General features: G+C 38.7%; 1 protein-coding gene across 2 annotated transcripts in view; it reads right to left on the bottom strand.

Moving 5' to 3' along the window:
• Positions 1-1,895: 1,895 nt before the first annotated feature.
• The window catches only part of FGD6 (FYVE, RhoGEF and PH domain containing 6), a 71,807-nt gene continuing 52,421 nt past the window's right edge, over positions 1,896-21,281 (bottom strand). For both annotated transcript variants that reach the window (XM_041474346.1, XM_041474347.1), the window contains 9 exons: positions 20,690-20,773; positions 19,471-19,550; positions 15,336-15,438; positions 14,697-14,843; positions 13,775-13,877; positions 11,714-11,841; positions 9,981-10,109; positions 7,519-7,667; positions 1,896-5,006 (listed from right to left, as the gene is read on the bottom strand). In XM_041474346.1, the coding sequence (XP_041330280.1) occupies positions 4,970-5,006; positions 7,519-7,667; positions 9,981-10,109; positions 11,714-11,841; positions 13,775-13,877; positions 14,697-14,843; positions 15,336-15,438; positions 19,471-19,550; positions 20,690-20,773 (960 nt within the window). In that variant the 3' untranslated portion in view covers positions 1,896-4,969. The remainder of the gene's footprint in view (positions 5,007-7,518; positions 7,668-9,980; positions 10,110-11,713; positions 11,842-13,774; positions 13,878-14,696; positions 14,844-15,335; positions 15,439-19,470; positions 19,551-20,689; positions 20,774-21,281) is intronic.

The raw sequence follows: 21,281 nt of genomic DNA, 5'->3' as shown, positions 1-21,281 counted from the left end.
CTTGATTTTGAGTTTTATACTTAAAATACAGCCTTTCCCTTCTTCCTCTTTTACCTGTTCAGTGAAGATGGTCAAGCTGTGGTCAGAGATCAGCAGCAACTTCAAGATGATTTAGGTCACCAGGGCTGTATGTGCAATTTCATGATCTGAAAATCATTTAGACCATTTAATGCAATTTCTACTGAATCAAATGACATAAACATCAACATCTGAGCAGCAGAGACAAGAAAAAACCCACAAAGAATACAAGTAAATTTATGTGTTAACATTAATAAAATTATGCACACTCTTATCTTGTAAATTCCTTTACTCTTCTCTTTCCACTCCCACTCCCACAGCTGCACTTGTGTCTATCAATCCTAGCTCGAGATCACTAGTTCAGTCAGTATTTGCAAGCATAGTATTTTGCTTTTTGATCAAAGACATTCCCAAACACCAAATGCAAATGAACTCAGTGAAGAATTTTTTAAGTCAGAAAAATTAACTTGCTAAGCAATTCCTTTAAGTGTCAAATGTTGCAGCACTCTCAATTTATAGTACTTGTCACTTCCCAAACTAGCTTGAGCTGCACATCTAGTTTCTAAATGGTGGGGCTTAGCACAGTTTAATTTAACAAATGCCAAGTAATTTGCACCAAATCTTATTTAAGCCAAGCATTCTGATATCCTCAGTACAGCAGAAATGTCACTATAACCTGTAAAACATACTTTGTTGTTTTTTTTTTTGCAAGTGACCCAATTCATACTTGATCTTTATACAAAGGCATGCCTCTGTAGCTGTGTCAGCCAGGATTGCAAGAGATACATCCCTATCAACAACACACAGAGAAGCAAAACCTTTTCTGCTGTTACTTCAAGTTTTCAAAAAACTGCTTTCAAACATATATAAGGAAGCAGCATAACTAACCTGACAGAAAAATCTCTCCCTTACATGCCCTGCTAAAATACTTATAGAATTAAAGAATCATTGAGGTTGGAAAAGACCTCTAAGATAATCATTGAGCCAAACTTTTAGCCCAACAACTGCTAAGTCCACCACTTAAACCATGTCCCAAAGTGCCACGTGCACATCTTTTAAATACCCCCGGGGATGGTGAGTCCTCTGCTTCCCAGGGCAGTCTGTGCCAGCGCTTGGCAACCCTTCGGATGAAGAGTTTTTCCTAGTATCTAATCGAAACCTCCCCTGCTGCAACTTGGAGCCATTTCCTCTTGTCCCGTTCCTTGTTATTTGAGCGAGAAGCTGAGCACATGGCTACAGCCTCCTTTCAGGTGCTTGAAGAGATCAGTAAGGTCTCCCTGAGCCTCCTTTCCTCCAGACTGAACAGCCCCAGCTCCCTCAGCCGCCCTTCCCCAGTTCCCTTGTCCTTCTCTGGACATGCTCCAGCACCTCGGAGTCTTTCTTGCAGTGAGGGGCCCAGAACTGAATGTGGCATTTGAAGCGTGAACTCAGCAGTGCCGAGTACATGGGGACAATCAGTGCCCTGGTCCTGCTGGCCACAGCACTGCTGATCCAGGCCAGGATGCTGTTGGCCTTCTTGGCACCGCTGGCTTGTATTCAGCAACGTTGACCAGCACCCCCCAGGTCCTTTTCCAGACTCTCTGCCTGCCCCAGGCCTGCTGGGGTTGTTCTGACCCATGTGCAGGACCCAAAGCCAACAGAAGCTGTGATTCGGGCATACTTTGACTGACACAGCAGAACTACATTTTGCAAAAGGATTTATTAATGTAACACCCTACATCTGACCTTCACATAGACTTAACCCCTTTAATTCTTTGGAACGATTTTTAAAGTAAGACTGATGTGCAGGTAATGGCAACAAATTCTGCTGTTTGAAAAATCATTGAACAAACAAATTACATAACACATAAAACCTGAAAATATTAAAAGACACAGACTCAAATAATGTGAATTTATTTATACAAAAATGATGAATATCCACAGGAATATTTACAACTTTAAACTGTTTTCAATTACAAAATAAAAATTCTATTCTTCCATTTAGACAGTATGATTTAGGACTGCTCCAAATAAAATCCTATTTGGATGGTAAATAGGGGACAGCAGTTACAGCAAACAAATGCACTGAATGTGTCTTTCCAGATATCTCTTTACGTTATGATGTAATAAACATAGTTGAGTAATGGAGTTTTCATGCACAAAATATTTAGTAAAGTCTGTTCCACAGCTGCTTAGATTGTTTTAAGTCCTTTGGGCACACAGTTTTAAGTTAAAGAGAATTCAAGATCCTAGAAGCTTTAATTTATCTATGAATAAAAATGTTAGAACTAATATTCAATGCTAATGTTTGTTTCATATTCTACTAACCAATCTTAAGTTGATTGCAAACTATAGATTTTTATAAGAAGAGGTAGCAAGTGTCTAAAAACTTCTGATCTTGTTTTAGTGTTTAGCCAAATCAAGACTTGAATATTTTACTTTTGATGGTAATGAATCAAATTGGGAGGTGAACTGGAGACACGGAGCAAGTTTGAAAAGCAACCATCAGAAAATGTTATGAAAATGCTTGTGTTGTGGGTTCTTCATGTGACACAAAGCACTAATGCAGGAGCGAGGAAAAGAAACATTCAAACACGTTTACAAAGACAATTTACTTCACACAGAATGTGACTGCAATATGTATACTGCTTTTTATAAGGCTCTGTTCCAATTTTTGTCACAATTTTTTTTGAATAACCACTTCTGGAAGAAGTCCTCTGATTTCCACAGAACACTTTAAACTATTTTCTCCCTCTGCACCAAATTCTCTAGAGGTAGTTTGAGACCACATGAAGCAGAACTTGGGCACCTTACTCAGTGTGTTTTTGACTTTTATTGCTTTGTTTTGCAGCAGGGATAATATCAAAGCATAAACTGAAATTAAACCAGCTTGCTCCTAGCCGAATTTCTGATTCATTTGCTGCTTCATGACTTGCCACCTTCTTTGGTGTGCAGTCCCTATGAAAATATGAAGAAGTTCTTCCCTTTGATACTATAAACTGGAAGAGACACATCACATCTATGTTATATTGATACCAGTTTTGTTTTGGATACAGTAAAAATCATGTCAGAAATCACCCTGAAGAGGCATGGTAATAATTTACTTAGCTTCAGTCAGCAGTTGTTTTGAAAATTAAGTAAAACCCCTTTGAATAAAACAAGAGAAAAGTATTCGTTTAGCATATTTGTATTAAAATAAAAGAATAAAAGCTTTGATCAGACTCCTACTGCATTTCCAACACTATCTGCTCAACTCTCTAGCATTCCTGAGGGATGTCAGATCTGCAGCCTTAAGCCCCTGATTCATAAGGTACTCTACTGAAATGCTGGAAGTCAATGAAATTTCTTGTATAGTTAATATTAAAAATTCAACTTCCAAGCCCTCTACTAACTTTAGAGAAGCTCTTGGAAATTAAGCTTCAGAGCTCTGTTAGTATCTTGGACCTGACCTTGAGGTATATTGAGGGAATAACAGAATTTTGGTTTGCATTTTCATTCTTGGCCTTTTTGTGATGAATATTAACTATTCTACCATCTCTTCTCTTTCTGCTGTGAGGCCACAGAATAGATACTAACGTGGAATTCAAACAATAAATTAAAAGTTAATTGCTCTCATTTTTGTCACCACAACTAGCTTGATTCAGGGGACTATAACAAGTGTTTCATACAGTAAAATTAACTGACTACATATGCATTGCATTTGACAAAAAAAAATGGCTTCCTTTCATGTGGGTTTCATAGTTGTAGTTCCATTTATGCTATTACAGTGTTAACATTTTTTAGAAGTTAAATAGAATAAATGCACCAGAATCATCAGTAAGTATTTCCTAATGAGGTATACCAATGATTTTCTTGAAGAAAAAAAATCCCAAAACCCAAACACCTAAAGCTGAATTATATTTTAAAGTGTCAAACAGAACAAATCATATTGTAAACAAAAGGTATTTCAAAGAATGGTATGCATTTTCAATGCCTTCTGCACTAAAAAAGCTCTGTTGTCTTGGTATGGCAATTCCAGTTTAAACATAATATTTAAATATAAAATAGTTTTAAAATTTTCAGAGAAGGGTGCACATATTTGTTTACTGTTCTTTGAACAATAGTTTATACAATACAGTGTTTATTCTGTGTACAGAACTCATTTGACATGAAGTTTTGAAACAAGTAAGATATCTTTGATTATCAAAAATGTATTTTTACTCTGTTTGAATTATTACTGGAAACATAAAAAGACAATTCATCTTGCAATTGCTGGAAAATAACTCATTTAGTCTCTTTGGCATCTGTAGTACTGTAACAGCTCTAGTGCCTTATCCCTGTAATTGCAAACTGTTTTTTAAAATATTTTTCCCTTTTCTCTTTTTTAATAATTGAACCATACTTTGTTTTTGTGACACAGAATTTGTTGTACTGTTTTAATGTACTGGTATGCAAGATTTCAACTGCCATTCAAGGAAAGGAGCATCAATATCAGACAACTTCTCATAAAGGAGCTTACATAGTCAACAAAGATCCCAAATCTGTGAAATTCCTATACCAATCTGTTCTTGCTAAATTGCGAAGTGAACACCAGCAACTCAAGAACCTATACACAAATCACGAGGAAATGTACAACTGCAACAAATCTGGTTTGTGGGTTTTTTTTTATAAAGCACAAAGTTCATGAACCTGTTGACCAACAATCTGCCATTCTGAGGACACTTTGGACTTCAATGCACAAATAATTCTGCCCATTTAGGTAAACACTGGAATTTAATAAATAACACATTTTGTATCAACACAGAAATACATACAATTCTTTAGAAAAATATTATTTTACACTAAAAATGCAACAACTCCTAATCCTGACAAATATACAATTTTGTATAGGTTGCGATGGCAGGATTCTGTTTCTTTGAACAGTTGCTGTAGTCTGTTTTATCACCATCCTTAGATATTTTCCTTTAAACTTGCAGACACAATGCTGACACTGCTATAATACAGTGCCTTCTTGAAAAGCTTCTATCCACCTGTTAGAAAATTAAACACTGTTAGGAAGTAGCTGATAAAAGAGTAAATCTCAGTGCTGTCACTAGCTGCAGGTTCACACAAGAAGGAACATCATACATCCAGTTGGTCTGTGAGTGCAAATACCAAAACCTATCCAATGAGTCCAAACACACAAAGCTGCCTGGTCCAGGCCATCCCATAGAAGCTTTTTTCTTATCTCTCCCATACTGAAGTTACATGCACGAAGAACCGGTGAAGCTGGGAAATCAAATGCTCAAAAAGCAGGCTATGCCAAGGTTCTGCATACCTTTAAAAATCCCCAATACTCCCTTCTCTTTTTCAGTGCAAACATGATCTGGGAGGAATCAGGACAAGGCTGTACCTGAGGCAGCCATCTGCATAACCCACGCTCTCTGCTTCTGCAGCAGGTAAAAGCCCAGGACTGGTGGGGCTGAGGAAGGAGGTCACATGGCACATGGAAAGGCAGGGAAGGCCATAGGGGGCACAGGGGGAAGTCCCTAACAGCTGATCCAAGGTTTCTCAGACTGGAAATTCCAAGTTAATATTCAGATACTTTTACTCCCTATAGCCGTGGTTTCTTTTCCTACTTGGTTAGGAGGGTAATAAACATCCTCAGCTCCTCAAGAATGCAAAAATTAATGTTCCTGAAGCACTCCAATGCTACAGAACAAATAACTCTGTTTTCTGAGTGAGGGCTGAACTGTGTGTATGTAAAGGTAAGAGGCCCACATAATGAGCATTTTTTTTCCTGAGTGGAAATCTTGGAAGAACTGAATGAAACAAAGACTGTAATTATCTTTATCATGGAAATTCAAACTGTCTTGGTGTTCACAGGGTATCTAAACATTAGTCACAGATGCTGGCTCTTCCTTGCCCTGAGCATTTAATTTTGTAACTGTGTGCACGTTCTTTGAATTCAAGCTTTTGGCGTGAACATATTAATCATGTATTAGTGCTCACACATGTCTGCACACACAGCTCTAACATATACCTTACTTTTTAGTAATATTTTTAGTATTTTCTACTGCCGTGTATACATTAAAACCAACTAAAGTAGAATACAAATAAAAAAAATCATAAACAGCTTAAGCATTGAACATAGAACTGGAATTTAAAACCACATTGAAAAGTAATCATCTGTTAAAATTTATTACTGCACTTAGACAAATAGATCAGGTATTTCTTTGGTCCTATCAGGAGAAAATAGTGTCCACTGATGCAAACAGGCCAACAGCATGTTTTTGTTTCTTCTTTTAGTGCTGTAAAAGCAGCATTTATTCTGAAGGTTCAGCATAAATCTCCTAAGGATATTAAATACTTGGAAAAAGCTTGAAATTCAAAGTACTTAATGTTATTCCTAACCTCAATAAAATACACTATGTCCAATTTCAAGCTTTCTTCTGATGAGAAAAGCCATTGTCTGAGTAGAAAAATAAACCTACTGACTGCCTGGGGGTTTTTTAGTTTGTTTTATACAGTACAAATGAGGACACAGGGGAAACAACAAGATAGTATCTTAAATAACAAAGAAACATTTATGCACATCTGCACAAAATACTCCCAAAAATCAAATAAAGACTTCCAGATTTTCTTTTGTAGAGAAGTGCCATTAGACACGTTCTCAGCTGTAGAAAATTTTCTTTATATTGGATACTTTCTTTGTTTTTAGAATGTTCCTATTTGCAGAAAATTAAACCTGCATCAATTTGAATGTTTAAGTACTAATAAAGGACTTGTAAATGCATCAAATCTATTTAATAATGTAAAATTCCTTTGGGGAAACTGCAGTGAAACCAGTCAGATAAGAGAGGCGTGTAAGAAAGATAGCTTACGTGTATTCCTTCTGTGCTCATTCCTAGTTTACTTTATGAATCATGTGATGAATGTTTCCTACTGATTAATGACCAAGCTTCCAGGTTATTTTAGATGAAACTGACATAATACATAGCTTGATAAGTATGACTCCAAGTTCACACAGGACTTGAAATGAAACAGCTTGTGTGAACACTCTTTGAATGCAAGCTCTTGGTCAGAGTGCATGTCTAGGTGCTCATGGGGATCAGCTCACACACTTCAAACCTTGGCCCCCAAGTTTAGTGTTGCTTTATTTTTCACTGCCATATATTGATTAACTAATATGAACAGGTGAAATTAAAAAATGAGCATATCAATTAATTCTTAAAAACATCTTCTGGATTTATCCAAAGGTAACATTCAATTTTCCCTTGAGTAGACCAGGGTGAGAGGAATGGGCGAGGAAAAAGAAAGATTTGTTATTCTACCTTTGACTTTCTCATTCTACACTCAGTCTTTTGCAGAAGAGAGTCTGCTTCCTTCATTTCAGAAGCCCTAATGAAACCAGAACCTTGTGTTTAAGTAATTTAAAACTTTCATTTACTTATGATATAACATGGATCTTTTATACATATGCTTAATGTGTGAATATTAACATTCACTACTTCTGAATTTTCTAGAAATATGTAATAGAAATGAATTCAAACAGTTTCTTACTTTTGAGCTGAATGGGGATCATCTGCCTTGAATATGTAAAATAAAGTGTTTTTGTGCAGTAAATGGAACACTCTAGACTCTGAGTTTTCACCTTTTACTTCACTGACGGTGAATCCAAGTAAAGGCTGGCTCTCTAATGCTGCCACATCCTATGTAATAGGGAAAAAAAGGAAAAAAATACAAAATTAGAGCTTGTAAGACATACTAAGGCATGCATTTAGACTTCATACACTGTACCACTGCAGCAGACAATACAATAAATTGTTATAAACATACTTGCACAGAATGCTACTTTTTATATTCCCCAGGCATGAGTCAGAGGACAGGAAATAAAACCTCACAGACTTCGACATCGCTGATCTTCTTTTCATTTCCCTGATAGCATCTACCTTGGCTTTCACTGCATGGTGCCATCATTCTGCCTGGCAGGAACTTCTTGTATCAACAGATCAGCCACCACCTGGCAGCAGAGCAGAGGCCCATCAATCCCAGGGCTCTCTCCAGCAAGCTCAGAAGTGAAGTGGGATGCTCTTAACTGCACTGAGTATGCTAAAAGGAGGAGCTACGGAGGCAACCTGTGCTCCCAAGCACTGAAGTCAAAATCCAAACTTTAAATGGATAAACTTATCTCACTTTCTTTTGCTGGAAATCAACAGGATAGGGGAAAACATGTTGCTGAGTGTTCACTAATAGTTGACTAGAAAAGACACTTCCTCATTTACCTCAGTTACCTTTTTTTTTTTTTTAATACTCTTGTCTTTTTATTAATGAATACAATACATAGCATTCTTGGGGACAAAAAAAAAATAAATAAATAAAGCAGTATTTCTACCCTGTGCAAGTTCCAAAACAGTGGAAGGCATTGCAGGCAAGGTCCTGCAATGCTTATGAACAGAAGAAAAAAACATAGCTAACACCCCCCAAATTTACATAAACACTGACACATCAGGTGAAGACTTTGGTAATTGCCTCTACAGTGAAACAGAAGTGTCCTGTGACAGCAGCATTTCTTGATATTGGAAAAGAGTCACGTAAGACTGAACAATCTGTTTCACTGTCTCAGGTCTTCATACCACTGATAGGTGATTTCTTTACCATTGATCTTTCTATCACTTGGAACAAATATAAGTAGCTTAAGTGGCCAAGGCAACACTGCACCTTCCCTTTAGACTCTCTAAATAATGTCTCCTGCAATGGCTCACCAAGATGAAAACTAAGGATGGGTATTCCTCAGTTTAAGAAAATAGGAAAGAGTTAATTTTGTGATTATGAACTGCAAACTGAAGCTACTCTGTAAGGTTGGTATCTCAGAGGAACAAAGCAAAAGAACATTTAAGGTGACTGTCACAGACTTTGCTCCTTTTTTACCTCTGCCAAAGTTTCCTTTGCAAAGGCCATAAGAGACACAATGCTCTGAAATGATTTTCTAATTGATGCAAAAGTAATTGCTTTCTACATAATTATTTTTGCTGTTTTTAGAACTACCTGGGTTGGGTTTTATTTTTAGTATTGCCAATGCTGTAGTGGAAATAACATCACAGGTTTTAGACATAATTCAGAAGTTCTAAAATAAAGGTTGGCAGGAACAACCCAGGAACAAATCTGAGAACAAACCAGGAAATAACTAGAGTGGGGGTGGTGTGGAGTGAAGAAGGATAATTCTTTTACATGGCCAGGATAGATTGGGCCTTACACTTTGAAAGAAAGTGAGGGATAGCAATACCTTAAAACAGATACTTTGAATATTTTGCTCTTGAAAGCTAGTAGTAAACTATAACAAACAATACAAAAACCTGAAGCCCAAGATCCATACATCCATATATGTTACACAACATTCTAAAAACATTCTAAGATGCAATAAAATACATCCTCAGCACATGTTGGGATACCATATATATGTACCATATACATATATGTATATTTATGTTAGAGATTATTCCACCTTGCAATAGGACTACACATTCTAAATAAAAAAGCAAATGCCATTACATAAGATGCATTTCTTTTACATCAAATAACAACTCCAGGCTGAAGACAACAGTTTCAGGAGAAGAGATTTAGTTTACTCCTTCTGTAAGCATTCAAAATACCTTATGGAACTGCAGAACAAGATAGTTAAAGATACTTTTGTAATGTTGCCTTTGCCACTAGCACTGTGATGCATGCAAAGAGATCTCCCATGTATTCAACTGACTCAGAAAATACCTACAACTGAGCAATGGTGTGCAATGGAGAGGTACTCAAAGCTAGATCTGGAATCAGGAACAACGTAGCTATATTAATGTATTATGATATTGAGCACACTAGGCCTTTTCAAAATACTGCATCACAGTCAGATCAAATAGTGTAAGGTGATCTAATTTTATAGCTTTTTTTTTTTTTCTAGATCTTAAGAATAAACAACTTTGTTACAAAGACAGTATTATCATTGGAAATTTAGCTTGTAATATGTGGTCTCTTACCTCACTGGCAGCATATGTGTATAGCACCTTATTTTTTATAACAAACCACAGGTGTTTCCATGGTTTCTTACTGCCCTTAGATCTGTGTAGGTAGCCACTCATTGTAGAGTCTTCTGTATTTGCTGAAACCTGAAAAGGAAAAAAAAAAAAAAAGAATCAACAAACCCTAATAAGATTTCACAGCATAGATTTATTTTTTTTTTAACAAATTTTCAGAGCCCTGCCTGTCAGAGACTGAAATTCTTACCCAATTTCAGGTTAATGTTGCTAACTAACTCAGGTGGATGAAAGAAAAATTACTTTGCCTGCTACCATCTATCTGGTCTGGAAGAGAGGTTTCCAGTAAATGAAGGCTGGAACTTAAGTTGGATACAACAGGACAAGAGAGAGCTGAAACACTGAGGAAAACATATAGCTGGAGAATACAGACTCCTATATAAGAAGAATCATGGAATCAGAGCGGTTTGGCTTTGAAGAGACCTTAAAGATGATCTCATTTCAACTCCTCTGTCATGGGAAGGGACACCTTCCCCTAGAGCTTAGATGGCTTAAAGCCCCATCTAGTCTGGTCTTGAACACTTCAGGGATGGAGAGTCCACACACAGCCTCTTTTTGGGTAACCCGTTCCATTTCCTCACCCCCCTTATAGTAAAGAATTTCTTCCTGGTACCTAATTTAAACCCACCCTCCTTCAGCTTATGAAGGGTCCCCCTTGTCCTAGCACTACATGATGCCCTTGTAAAAAGTCTCTCTCCAGCTTTCTTGTAGGCCCCTTTTCTGGTACTGGAAGGCTGCTCCAAAATCTCCCTGGAGCCTTCTCTTCTCCAGACTGAACAATCCCAAGTCTCTCAGCCTGTTCTATTAGGAGAGGTGCTTCAGCCCTCCCTCAACTTAGTAGCCCTCCTCTGGACCCATTCCAGCAGGTCCACGTCCTTATTACATTGGGGACCCCATGGTTATACTGCAGGTGGGGTCTCACCAGAGCAGAGCAGAGGGGCAGAATCTCCTCCCTCACACTGCTGGCCACGCTGCTTTGGATGCAGCCCAGGACACAGCTGGTTTTCTGGGCTGCAAGGGCAAATTGTCGATTTATGTCCATCTTTTCACCCACAAACAGCCCCAGCTCTTTCTCTCCAGGACTGGCATCAATCCCTTCTCCACTCAGCCTGTATTTGTGCTTGGGATTTCCCTGACAAACATGCAGGACTTTTGGCTTGGACTTGCTGAATTTCATGAAGTTCACATAGACCCATCTCTCATGCCTATCCAGGTCCCTCTGGCTGGAATCCCTTCCCTCCGGTGTGTGGACTGCAACACACAGCTTGGTGTCATCAGCAAACCTGCTGAAAAATCACTTCCTCCCATTCCCAAGACCTACAGTAAGTATGGTTACTCTACCTTTCCTAATCATAAACCAAGAGCTGAGTTGGTGTAGGAGTCTTGTCATTGACTGTTGGTACAGTGATAAATCACAATTTGGGGAAACATGGGGAAGCAAGAAAGAAATTACAATTTTAACTATATCTCTGAATCACAGTCTCACAGGTGTTTATGAAGTTTACACAATGCTTCATTGTTCATGTCCCTGCCTATTTAAAACTAAGACCCAAACCTCAGAGACACATTTTGATTCTTGATTCTAGGTAAGATGGTTAAAATAAGGATTTTTTTTTCCCCCCTCTTAATATTGATGATATAATACCAAGAAGATACCACTTTTGGCCAATGCTTACTTCTTTGAGGGCTGCAGGAATTTTTTTCTGCTTTCTTCCAGAGGGAATACTTTGCAATACTGTAGACAAGGCACTTGATGGAGATTTATGGTTGACTGGGGATCCGCTCTTAGGAGTGTATTGGTTATCTAAAATGCACAGAATTAATATATTGATTTAATGTCACAGATGACTAAACACAAGCAATTAATTCTTGGACTTTTCTTCTTAAGAACAGCTTGTATTTTTATTCAGATTACAGGGTTGCAACAGTAACACCTAATCATGTTAAATTCAGCACTGAATTAACTTTTCAGTGTTATCATCAACACCATGAGTTAGAATCCCCCAAATCACAATCATACTAAAAAAACACAAGAAGTTTAAAACTAAACAAATTGGTCTTGTTTGTTTTCAAAGTCTGTTTTCTGGGTGTTGAACTGCCTTTGCTCATAAAGAGGGTGAAAATTAAGTCTTCAAAATCTCAGCAAATTTTTGCAGCTGTCCTCTATGTTTTCTGTACTTCATCTTTCAATCCTCTACACCTGTTAACTTCTCAGCCTTATTCAAGAGGGATGTTCCTCTTCCAGCACACACACACTTCTGGACATTCCCATTTCCCAGCATGTGCTATCTTTCTCCACTGTCACAGGCAGTTACTTATCTCTCTTGGAAGACTTATGCAACACTTCACCTCTTCAAAACTCCTTTTTCTAGCAACAGCCACCACTTTTTTTTACAGCTGCACTTGGAATGAGTGGTTTCACCAAGTCTACTTCTAGAGTTGGCCCTGAACTCGGTGAGACTGAGATAATGAGAAGAGCAGGAGAACAATGTGATTGCCAGCTGCAGTGCACCTGCTCCCCAGCCCTTTTCCCAGCTTCAGGCAGCTGCAATGGCCTGCAGCACAGCAGCCTCTAGTGCCCAGCGCAGACACCTGCAGGTGCTTCAGACAGAGGCCTTCCCATCACCGCAGGCTCCCACTGTCATTTCCTGGATTATCCATGCTGCTTTCTGCACCCCCACTAGCAATGTCACCCCCTGGCATCCAGAGCTTTATCATTTCACCGGGCACCACAGATTTCCTGATACCCCAGAGAGCTTGTGTCGCACTGGAGCCTCCGCTGAGGGAAGGGGACCAGAAAGCTCTTTCAGTCTATCTACAGCTCATTTGTGTACTTTATACTCGAGTATTTCACTTAGTTCACAGCATGTCTTGTGAGATGGGACTGGATTCTCACCTCACTGGGAAGTGCTTCCATTGATTTTACGCTTGTTTCTGCAGAAAATGATATGAAGCTTCTTCAAAGAGATTAGTACTAGAGTTTTCTCAGGATGAGGGACACTGACCCTGGATCTCCTCTCTAAGCAAATGTTATTGCCATTATCCAGCCATTGCCTTCCACTAGGCACCACATTCTCTGAAAACGTTCCAATGAAAACTGCTCTAGCTGTGGTGTTTTATTTTGAATTCTGTATTGCCAGTGTTCAGTAGGCAATGGTTAGGAGTTTGTTTTCAGAACTGAGGTACAGATATGTCAAATTCTTGAATTTCACATGAGCTGAGGTTTGAGAGTGGCTTGAGACCAGTTTATAGACCTGAAGAGACTCAGCTTCAGAAAGATTAGGGCCTTTGTCTCTACAGAGCCCCAGAACTTTAGCCATCTCAGAAGCTTAGCTGGCAAAAATGAAGTTTACAGACATACAAGTTACAGAGTGTAAAAGTACACATGAAGCCCTGGGAGGTCAGGATAAACTGGTAGGACTCTAATGTACACTTGTACTCTGTGATTAATGAAAAGCAATGTATCACTTGTCATCTCAAAAGGAAAGCAACATAAGCTACATGTCATTACCATAGGATAAAGGCACACATGTTTCAGGAAGAAAGAGCCAATGTATTGCAAATTCATTTCCTAACTTGCTCCACAGAAGCTTGTTTGGCTTAGAATCTCAGGTGCCTATCATTTTTCAGGCACAAGCAGAATTAAGTACTCGAACCCAGCAGTAAAGATGAGGCACACACATGCCATGGTATGAAGGCCACAAAAATAAGACACAGTTTGTGAAGGTTTTCTTTACCTTGCTTTTGTAGCTCCCTGAAGCAATGATCACATACTCTAGCTGGCTGGTTTTTCATATAGTCTAAGCCATATTTGTTTGATGAACAAGCTTGACAGACAATCTGGAAACAAGATAGAAACAGATAAAAGCATCATTGTACATGATGTGCACTGTAAATCACCAAATACCAAAGACATTCACTTCAGCACTTTTAAGCCCATAAAAACCTCAAACAGGCATTATTTTATAGTGCAAATGTTTTTAAGATCTTGGCTTTTTCCCCTGTCTTTATGCTCAACATGCTGTCCTTTCCTCCTCTAAATGGTAAAAATTTAAATGATAAAAATTAAAAATTAAATTTAAAAATCAGTGAATTAGGAGTCAATAAGCCAACATTAATCATCCATTAAAAATAGAACAAGCTTACTGTGTTACTGAACTGTTTCAATCAAAGTTTTTGAAATCACTAAAAAGCTATTGCTCTCTTGATTTCTTTACAATGCAGATGTCTCAACTGCATTGCATTCTAATTTTGTATTCCCACTGGATTAAAAGAAGAAGGATAAAGTTTATTAGATATAGCTTTCATAAGTGTAAATATAAAAGAAGGTTGGTACTAACTTAAAATCAAAGACCATTATTTATCTTATGAAAATTAGAAGACACTTCATTTCAGCTAACATTTGTGGGTATTATGTAATTGCAAAATAACTAACATGTACCATGTTGAAGTTTGAATACTGGTCTGTCATAACACCTGCCAAAAAAACCCAAACCCCAGTCCCCAAACCACCAACCCCAACATGTTGGTTCTAACCCACATAATTGTGTCACAGTACAGGGTTAATTAGAAGAGTAGTTGGGGTGATAAGGCTCCACCTGAATGTCACACAAGAAACCTGAATGACCAACTGAAAAGGTAACCTCAAAATCACCCAACCTTCCCGCACGCCCTGCAGTGGTGCCTTCTCCATGTCAGCGTGAATTCACTCGTACAGATCATGCACATCGTGGCTCTCGTGTCAGGGATCCAGATGGGAGCCTTTGATCCCAGAGGACTATCTTCTTCCTGTTTCTCTGCATCTGCCTGAGAGAACACAGGCACAATATCACTACATTCAGTGAGGAGAAATAAGACTAATATTCATCAGTAATTATAAGACAATGCTAATGGTGTTGGAAAGCCATCTCTGATAAACTGTCATAGTCTCAAATGTTATCTACTATTTCATCAGTGACCATTATAATGCAAGCCTGACAACAGAGATGCATTTAATGACTTTCAAGCTTTACCAGCCTACTTGGATCAGCAGCTGCTTTATTTTAAAACCTTTTCATTTCATCTTTCTGTGCACAAGGCTACAGAGAGAACTGTGAACACTGATGGGTTTTTTTTGAAGCAAATAATTTTAAATTTATGAAGTAGATAACACTATGAAATATTCTGTTCTACCATCTGTTCAATTATTTACCATCCTGCTTTATTATTTGTCATGGAATACCTCTTGTTTCTCTAAGCACCTGTCAGGAAACTTTATATTCAAAAAGGGAACAAACCAACAATAATGGTGGGATATACCTCTTCGAGACTTTTGCTCGGATTAAATGTGATTCTCTTTTTTGTATATTCTTCAATTGACTTGGAGATAGCTTCTAACCACTCATCTCTTTCTGTAGCAGAACTGTTGGAGTAAAAACCCACAAAAACAATTTATTGTTATTAACATTCTAAGAAGAAAGTGTTGATTAGAATTCCAGTTTTATTGCACATTGGAGTAACTCTCTTGCAATTTCAGTTTATAAAATGTCTACAACTCCTGCTGCAACTGGCATTATTTTTTAACCTTTGGCATGGTGTTATTTATGTTGACTAATACTAAAGAAGATTTCTTTGTCTGTTGTCATGTGGATTCCCTCCTTCCCTTTCCTCCATCCAAAATCCCTGTGATTCTTTCAAGGCTTGTCTGTAATTGCTACCCCCTCCTCCCCAGACCCTTGAACAGCCTGAATAATACTTGTTTAAATTATGCTCCTAGAACAAAGGCATGGGCCTTCCATGTTGAAAGCAACCTGAAATTTCAGCAAGCCTTTTTTCTCCCCACTTCCTTCTATCTCAGAGTGCAGCTTGTTATACCTAACCCTGGGAAACTCCAAGCTTCTGTCAGGTAAAACCACACTGTCTCTTCTCCTGCCTTGTGCTCCCAACTATTTGCTCCTACCAGGTCATGCTACTTTCAAATAATGTTTTTTTTTTCCCCAAAAAGTTTCCATTGGATGAGCTAACTCAAAGAGACAGACAGGTAAGCTCAGTCCATCTCTATCCCACAGCTGGTAGTGAATCACTAATCAAGTGCAAGGAATTAATTTGTTTACGCCAAGGAATTGAACACAAATATATAGAAAGGAAAGTTAGGGAAGAGGTAAGCAATGACTTACACAGATAAGGTGTCTAATGCCAATTATTATTTAATGGTTTTGTAGGTGAATTTGGAAGCTTTTGTCATCCTTGGACCTTTAAGGAAAATATTTTGAATGGGGGATTTGAATGGGATGAAACTGAGTGCTATACAGAATTAGAGGACAAATCTGCTAAAGTAAACACACAGGAAGCCTGTGAGGCACAAGCAAAAGAAAAAAACATCTAGCACACACAGCAACAAAATCAGAACAAAAGGAGAGAAAACAAGATACATGCAAGGGCAAAGCAATGCATTAATGTCTGTCCCAACATCTCACATTCTGACTGAAACATTTTGTTCAGTCTATTTACCTTTGCTTCCTCATCCAGAAAGAACAACTGGTCTGCATTAACTACAAAATATTCAGAACTCTAATTAACTCCTTTGGCTTTTTCAAAATCTGGTTAAATTTAATTAGATTCCTGTAACCGTATTAGTTAATTAACTTGAATGATGGCACAGGTTTTGGAGATTTTGCACCACCACATCCCCATCATGTGGGGACTGCTCCGTATGCGGTGGCTTGCACAATGAGCTACAAGCTTACACCCTAATATTTCACCAGGAACCACATGCTTGGTAGGTTTGCTAGTGGTAGCCTTTAGGGTTGTTTACAATCCTTCAGAATGAGAGAGCAAAGGTGGTACCACTGGCAACGGAATTGATGCAATGGTGTGCTGCAGCAAAACCAGCAGTTTCTTCTGCTGTCACTCCAGCCCTCCCCCAGAGCTGCCCAGCCGTACTGCTGCCCCTGCTGCAGGGCCACTATTTGCTGCACCCTTACAAAAGTGATTTTGTTCACTAAAATTGCAGGAGTTTCCTGGCTTTTTTAAACATTATTATTTTTAATTATTTGAGATTTTACATCGCAGCGGAAAGCCTCAAATGGATTACAGAAAACCCCTGCAATGGCTACCACTGACAAATGCATGTGCTGGGGGCACACATCCAGCTGCTCACTGGAGCTAAACAGCTCAGTGGCCCCAGGGGGGCACTGGGGAAGCCTGTCCCTCTTGTTTCCAGGATCAGAGCCTTAGGGCACCTCTCCCAGCTGAGCCAGTCTCGCCTGACCATCCTTAGGAAGAGATGCAGCTCCATCTGCCTGGGGTAGCTCTTCACCAGCCTTATTCAGGGGCCAGACCACGTCAGGCTGCCATGAGTGTTGTTGCCAGGACCAAAGCTTTACTTCTGTACAGTGCTGTATCATGCAGATGCACTAACTTGCTTTTCTGATGAAGAGATTTCTAGTACAATACTGCATTGTACTATGAAAACCAAGTCACATTCCTACAGATATCCCAGGAAAACTGAAACCTCAGCCCAGACTAGCCAAAGCGCAATACTAATGCAGTAAGTAAAACTAAACCTGAAGTGATGGACTCTTGTTTAGGCATTAATCTATATTTCTGTTATTAACTGGCCTCTTTTTATTACTAGCAATTTTTCAACAGCTTAATTTTTCTCTTCCTTGTCTGCTCCCAGGATCATTTCAGAACCTCTTATTTGGTGTACACTCCACATAATGCTTATTATTTGAAAAAAAACATGGAAGTGAAATTTGTCTCCAGTGTCTTTAAGACTAATTTGAACAGTTTTGAAATTAAGGTGTTTTTTTTTTACCATATAGGACCTGACAAGCTGTTAGAATGAGGCATCAAGCAAAGGAAGATGTAGCCTGGGCTGACAAGATGTGAATTCTCTTCACATTTAGAATATTTATCAATAGGAAAAACATAGCTGATTGGGGAAAATATATGCAAGCACCTGCTGCTGGCAGTGTTTTTCAATTGCTTCCCTCCTACAACACAACAGGCCCAATTCTGGTGACAGACAGAAAACAATCTGAAAACTGTCATTTACATCTGGAGCCTCCAGCACCTCCTTCATGCCATGCAAATGCAACCTCTCTCTGTCCCTGCTGTCTAACTTACGGCTCCTGCACAAGCAGGGCTCCCAGCAAATATAAAAATAACAGAGCTGAATGCTCCCAAAGATGCAACATCAACACTAAAACAAAAATAACCAAATTGTAGCAGTCTCAGTTGGCAACATGAGGTTAATTCCAGCAATTTCAAGGTTAAGAGAAAAGTACGTCACAAACTATGCCAAATTTGATGACCATGTTATATATAGGGGTTTTCCCCTATGGACCAGCACATCTTTCCCAGGAGTTGCTTTTAATCTACCATTTAATCAGTTCATCAAAAAGACTAGTCTATCCTGTTTTGTGGAAAATAGGTAGCTTGTATGTTAAGATGATAACATTTTCAGAAGTTCCAATTATTCTTTTACATTTTTTTAGAACAACTGAATTAGAAGTGAAACACTGTTTCAAGTCAAGCAGAGATAAATCCTCATTGCCTGCTGTCATCCCCTGAATGCCTTTGTGTGTCTGTGTGACATCCAGTCGCCAAGGCACCTAAGCAGCACAGAGCTGTTCATATTACACTGGAGCAGAACCCTACCCTAAACTGTGGAATGCAGTTTTTCCTCAGTGTGCAGAAGACCTATAAGAAACTTTTAAATTTGTTGAAGAAATACAAAATTACCCATTTCAAGTGTGTTGTTATAAATAACTACTGCTCTGACAATTGAGCTACTTCCTTTGGCTTCTTTGACAATGTTAACCTTGGTCTACCCCTCAGCTACAGATACTGCTATCTTTGTGCATTCTCATGTCAGTATTTACAAGGTCACACAAAAAGCAGCAGTCTGCTCTTGCTCAGCTTTGCTAAATAAAAGAGAAAACATGTCTTTCTTCATTGGTATCAGCACTGTCACAAATGTCAGAACACATAAAACTTCAACTCAAGCACTATAAAAACAACAATCACAAAACCAGGCCTTTGCTAAAGGCATCTCAGTGAAGGTGACCAGAGCTGGCTCAGTGACCATATATCCTTTTGCTGTTACTTAGAGAATTTGGTAACATAGAGCATATCAGTAATTTTAGAAGAACAAAAAAATATTGGAAAGCAAAGCCTAAAATGAAGTAAACTGAAATCCTCTCAAGGAAAGACCATGCAAGGATAGTATTTTAATTTACTTGGAACTTTCTGAAGGTGTAGCTAAGGTGAAAAAGAGGAATCAAACAACGGTTTTATTCACTCTGATTTACTGATTCCCTCTATTCTGTAACCACTCTTGCCAAGAGTAACTGTTTGTTACATTAAGTGCAAAACAAGCTCTAAAAAGCTTCTGTGGCCTGTTTGAAAACACACAGATTTAAAATTATTGTTTATTTGAAAGATTTACCTTGCTGAAAGAATGAAGGATCTCTCTACGCTTTCAATGTTCAGTTCATTCTGATATGCTTCCTGGGTTGGCTTCTTAACCTTCAGCCGAGAGAGAAAACTTCACATTCAAACTGAAATGGTACTTTTGTCGTTGCTTAAATTTTAATTCCTGAAAAATCACTTACATTTTTATTGCAAAAGGGGAACACTAGAGAGAAAATACTCAGAAACAGGAAATCATACACCAGTCCAGAGGGCCCAGCTACACTAAGATTACATGCAGCCCATCCTTTTGTTTCACTGGCCCTCATACAAACACAGGAGATGAACAGGGGAATGAAGCTCAAGAGCTGTCAGACACCTTCCACACAGGCCCAGTCATGTTGCCTTGAGCATCTCCTGCAACTGGACAAAAAAAGGCACTGCTGCTGTTGCAGGATGAGATGTAGCCCACTGGTGTACCCCAGAGTGGGCAAGGGCTGCCTTGATCCTTCTGAGCCACCAAATTTCAAACTTAAGGGGGATTAAAAATCAAGAGTGGGTCTGAGCCACTGCAAGACATCTTCTGGCAAAAGAGATTTTGTAGCTCTGCTTGCAAAACTTTGAACCTGTGTACCAGATCTGCACTGCAACTTGACTTGGTGATTTTTTCTGACAGGACTGGAGACAATGATTCCCAAGGCAATGATTTGTAGTTCCCATTAACTGTCATGCCAGTGACTGAGTCATTATATTGCAGGCATGTCCCTTATCATTACCCAGTGGGGCTCAAGGCTTAACTTTGATGCTTTTCACGGGGGCTCAGGAAGAAAAGTCGTGTCTTCCCTCACAATTAGCAAATCTATAAACCAGAGAGAACTGATCCGCCAGGATCTTATCAGGCAAAGATGCTCTCTGGGTGCCAGCAATAAAAAAGCAGTTAAAAGGCAAAAGTGAGGTAGTCTAAACAAAATACAATACAAAAAATTAATAGGCAGACTATTCCTGAGTAGGACAACACTGTCTGCAGTAAAATGCAGCCAAGATGATCTTGTGGCAACAGAATATTTAGGGAAACCTAGACAGCAATCCCCCAGGCCACGTTATGCAAAAAAAACGTTAAGCCTGTAGGATTGCTCTGGAACAATATAAGCATATTTAATATCTCTTGTCAACAGTAAACACAGTCACGCTTTCAAAATGTGAAGGCCTGAGTTTAGGCAGATTTGGAGAAAGGCTCACTTTTACAAGTGACTCACCTTCATTCCAGCCAACGACAGCATGTTGTTGAGTTTATACATCCCTGACTGAACTGGAGTAGTATACAACAGGGCATCATTGAACTGCAATACAGAATGCTTTTTAATGACTAAAGTTTGTAAGAAGACAGATAATTTCAGATGGATTTTACTGGAAGTACAGAACTCCTACAGCACTGAGATAACTGTCCAGAAGTGTATCCCCTACTTCCTATTATTCCACTTAGAATCCAAGAAACAATTTCACGTATGAATTTAGAGAACAATAGGTATCTATTTATATCCTCCTTGTGTAAATATACATTTGGCACATGAGTAAACAGTGCACGGATGTCAAAGAACAGGCTGTCAAAAGGGACAAAAATGTTTCTCATGTGCACAGGTATACAGTATAGCAAACTACTTTAAAAGGATATTAGAATTAACCATTCAAACAAATCAAAGCAATCCAGGAACTAGGAGATAGCAGAATGGATTAGCAATTTGTAAGGACAAACTTAACCATACCTTGTGAATTTTACCAGTTTAAAGTGCATCTACTGTTTATTTCCCGTTATTACCAGAACTTGGACTCATTGAGTGCACTTACTGA

The sequence above is a fragment of the Pyrgilauda ruficollis genome, unplaced genomic scaffold, assembly GCF_017590135.1.
Source record: "Pyrgilauda ruficollis isolate IOZ18807 unplaced genomic scaffold, ASM1759013v1 scaffold32, whole genome shotgun sequence".
Classification (NCBI taxonomy): Eukaryota; Metazoa; Chordata; class Aves; order Passeriformes; family Passeridae; genus Pyrgilauda; species Pyrgilauda ruficollis.
This window is presented reverse-complemented; position numbering and strand designations above follow the sequence as displayed.